The 4,151-nt window shown below is 33.1% G+C and overlaps 1 protein-coding gene across 1 annotated transcript; it reads left to right on the top strand.

The window, feature by feature from the left end:
• Positions 1 to 409: 409 nt before the first annotated feature.
• Positions 410 to 3,861, top strand: LOC110697415 (transcription factor bHLH118-like). Its single transcript, XM_021874791.1, has 3 exons — positions 410 to 1,703; positions 2,332 to 2,679; positions 3,173 to 3,861. Exons 1-3 carry the CDS (start codon positions 1,350 to 1,352, stop codon positions 3,236 to 3,238), a joined length of 768 nt encoding a protein of 255 aa, XP_021730483.1. The 5' UTR covers positions 410 to 1,349; the 3' UTR covers positions 3,239 to 3,861.
• The last annotated feature ends 290 nt before the right edge of the window (positions 3,862 to 4,151 follow it).

Here is a 4,151-nt window from a genome sequence, read left to right as displayed (position 1 = left end):
TTAATTAGGAGTACGGTGTGATTGTTTCAGTCAAAAGTATACGATGTGACATTAATGTCAAAGTTATTATATTTCGACTTTGATTAATTTTTAAATTTGACACAGATTACTTGTACACAATCACATGACATAGATGAAGAAGTGATTATTACGTCCGGGCTCTAACCCCTATTTTTTGCTCCATTTGACTTTTTACGGTATCTAAGACGCGTTTTCAAATATATATATATATATATATATATATATATATATCTCCAGCTATACGCATAAATATTATTAAAAACTTGATATTATTAAATTATACAATGAGATGATTCCAACAAGATCTCGTATGAATATATTATCACTTCATCTCAACAAGAATTTATGGTCACTTCATCTCAACGAGAATTTATGGTCAAAACTTTAAAAGTTTGAATATACGATGAGACATAAATTAAGGGTCCGAGGGAGTACTTCAAGTGTCCTAAAATAGTGTTTAGTCCAATCTCACTACATTATTACTTCTCTCTTTCATTGGATTTTGTCTTTTTTTTTTATTTTTTTTTTTTTTTATTTTTTACTCAAAAAGATAATTTTTAAAATACATAATTGAAGATATTATTAGTGATCATGAAGAGGGAAAAGATAAAGTGTAACCATTATATGAACACAGATGAATTATTTAAAGACATATTGCAAAATTATAAGTTGTTCGATGATTATTAATCCTAGTTATTTCAAATGCTTTGTACTGCATTAAAACTGATAGTTTCTACGGAGTAGTTTTTTTTTTTTTTTGGTATTTAAAGAGCCATAAGGGCGGGGTGAAAATCGATCCTAGTATCTCTTGGAATCGGGAAAAAAGCTCTAACCAGTTGAGCTATACCTCACTCTCTACGGAGTAGTTTATTGTAAACTCTTAGAACTACATCTATTATTTTCCATAATCATGGTAATTGATCACTCCCTCATCATCAAATCATAGAAGGGACAGAAAATATTCTAGTTCATAGCATATGTACAAAATCATGGAGCCCACAAAAAGGATGCGCGCAGCTTCATGTGTACTCCCTACAAATTCGTTATAGGGTTTCAGGGATACGACCTTAATAATGCAACCGTTGTATATTTTATGTGGTGCGACAAATAGGAATCTATCATAAGTAGCATGGCCTTTCTTCTTACATTTATTCTATAAATAAGTGAAGATATGTTAGATATCACAAGGTCTCCCTACAATAATACAAAACACAATCTTCTTGCCTTTTCCTTCAAACCTCCCCTGAAAAAATATATAGACAATATAGTATAATAAAGTTGCTGAGTTTTCTCTCAATTATTTTCACTCAAAAAAAAAAAACATAGAAATGTTTCCTTTCCAAAGATCTGGTGAGCTTTCCTTCCAAACCACTGAATTTGTTGCGGAGGAAGAACAAATAGATGCGGAGAATCAGATTTATTGGTTGGATGGTGCACCGTTAAACATAGAAGGAAATATGAACACAGCAAATGTCAGCCTTGGCCCTAGTAATAATAGAGGAAGAAGTCGAGGTCGAGGTCGGGGCCGAGGTCGAGTATCCTCTAACAATACTAGTAATTATAATGATAATGATGATGAGCAGAAGAAGGCTATTCACAAAGAAGTTGAGCGACAAAGAAGATTGGAAATGTCTAACCTTTATTCTTCACTCCGTTCTACCCTTCCTCCGGAATATGTTAAGGTATTTATCATTTTAATTCATTAATTGATTATTTCTTAAGAAACTAATTAAGCAATCAATTTATATTCAATAAATTAGGTTTTTAGTTTCTATTTTGAAGTAAAAATATTGATTCAAATAAATGATGTTTGTTTAGCTTCAGCATAAATGTTGAATTAGGGTTTTTGCCTTTTTTGTCATTTAGGGTTTGTCGAACTTTACTAAAATCATTTCCCCCAAAATCTACTTTATTTTTTTGACTTTAATTACTAGTTACAAAAATAAACACATACTTGTATATAGAATTAAAAAGGGGGGCTAATAATACAGGGTAGTTTTAGAAGAATTGTACATTAAATGTAATCTGACAATATATGGTCATTAGTTTACTCAACATTTGTTTAATATGGATCGAAATTAAAAGTAGAGAATAAACAAATTATTTGGTTGATAAAATGTGTTCTACTTCACACAAAATTGGGAAGTTAGCCAGTTAGCGCGACTAGGCCTAAATGAAGCTCAACTTTCACTAGTGAATCAAAAAATTTCTTTACTTCAAGAAAGTCGAATTGAAATCATAGCGTAAATTCTTAGAGAGTTATGATATCTACGGAGTAATTTATACTACTTGTATGAAATTTAATTTCAGGGAAAGAGGTCTACAAGTGATCACTTAGCTGAAGCAGTGAATTACATCAAAGACTTGGAAAAGAACATACAAGAGCTTTCTGATAAGAGAGATCAGCTAAAAGCCGCCCCGGAAAGTCCTACTTCAACGTATCAAGTGGGCAGTTCGAGTAATCCAAGACCATCCCTTGGAAGTGTAGAGATAAATCCATGCCTAGGCGGACTCGATATAGACATCAATGCAGGCTATGAAGACGAAAGTTTTACTCTATCAAGTGCTCTCCAAGTGATTTTTGAGGAAGGGCTTAGTGTTACTAGCTGCTCATCAACCAAAGTTAACCAAAGAATAATTCATAAGATAGTATGCGAGGTAAAATGCAATGTTTTTTTTTCAAGTTTCTAGGGCTATTTATTGAAGGAGCTCATGATAATTATATGATTTTGCTTCAATTGACTTTTTAAAGTTCTTGTGTATAATAGAGGATTCTCTCAAATTACTTGATCATCGAAAAGTTGTCTCCAAAATTTCCTACTTTCCAAGTAAATAGACCATTTAGTTAGTAGATAGAATTTTGATCCCTAGTCTAAGGCAAACTATATCAGCAGTAAATAATAAGAGTATATATATCATATACTCCGTAATAACATTTGCAAGATGTTACTCAATGATGTCCTGGCCTAGTTCTTAAAATTGAGGGCATGTGTATGACATGTTACAAGTTCAATTCCCCTCATACCCAGTTGTAACTTGTACTGCCCTTGTGACTCATTCGCACCAAAATAAATATTTGCGAGATGTTATGCCATGCATGTATGGTAATTATATATCCATGATGACTAAAATTTTTTTTGCAATATTGCAGGTGACTGACGTAACATGCATAGATTTCCAGCGGCTTCACCAGAGATTGATCAATCTAGTTTTTTGATCAAATAATCGGTCTTACCTTGCATTTTCGTGTGTTGCTTCACCCTCATCCAGGTTTTGCATTCTTTATTTCACCACTTGATCTTTTTGATGTTACACTGCCTGAATTCTCACTGGAGAGAACTTCTAGTCAGTACTTAAACTAGTGTGTGATCTTATACATATTGATATAATGATATGTTTAGGAGAAATGTATTAATCCTTGGAGCCATTGGAGGTGGATAAAAAGTCCGATATAGGTGAACAAAAAATGTAGTGGTTGTGGTAGTTTTTTGAATGGATACATATGGCTGTATTTTGTATCTCATTTAACTACGGGAATTTATGTTTATGGCGGTACTTTGGATAATCATGGTGTTATGCACTTGTACCTTGTATGTATTGGTGTTTGTAAATGTATGTAATATTAGATGGGAGGTAAAATGTATGGTACTAGCTCTTGGAGAGTTATCTACCATTGCTAGCTTGTATATCTATTATCTAGTAGTGCAGCTTGTGCCATATGCTGTTTGAGCTTGCTTAGGGATTCGTCTATTAATTAGTTGGTTGTAATTTTGATGTATTATTTTTAGGTTAATTGAATCATAATGTTTATCCAACAATAATTCATATATATATGTAACATCGATCATAGTATGTGATAGAGTATAAAACATATTTCTGGGCCTCAACTATCAGCTTAAGTTTTTGGTTGAGTTGGTCTTTTAACATGATATCAGAGCCAGCGTGACACAAAGGTCACGAGTTCGAATCTCATCTACACTTTCAAGTGGAATATTAAGCGCAGGGTATGAGGAGGGCCCATGTTGCATCCACAATTCAAGCCCAAAGAGTTTTTGTGTGAGGAGGTGTGTGATAGAGTATAAAACATATTCCAGGACCTCAACCATCAGCTTAAGCTTTTGGTTGAGTTG

The sequence above is a fragment of the Chenopodium quinoa genome, unplaced genomic scaffold (genome assembly GCF_001683475.1).
Source record: "Chenopodium quinoa cultivar QQ74 unplaced genomic scaffold, ASM168347v1, whole genome shotgun sequence".
NCBI classification, from domain to species: domain Eukaryota; kingdom Viridiplantae; phylum Streptophyta; class Magnoliopsida; order Caryophyllales; family Amaranthaceae; genus Chenopodium; species Chenopodium quinoa.
The sequence above is the reverse complement of the archived record's forward strand: the minus strand, read 5'-3'. Positions and strand labels throughout refer to the sequence as shown.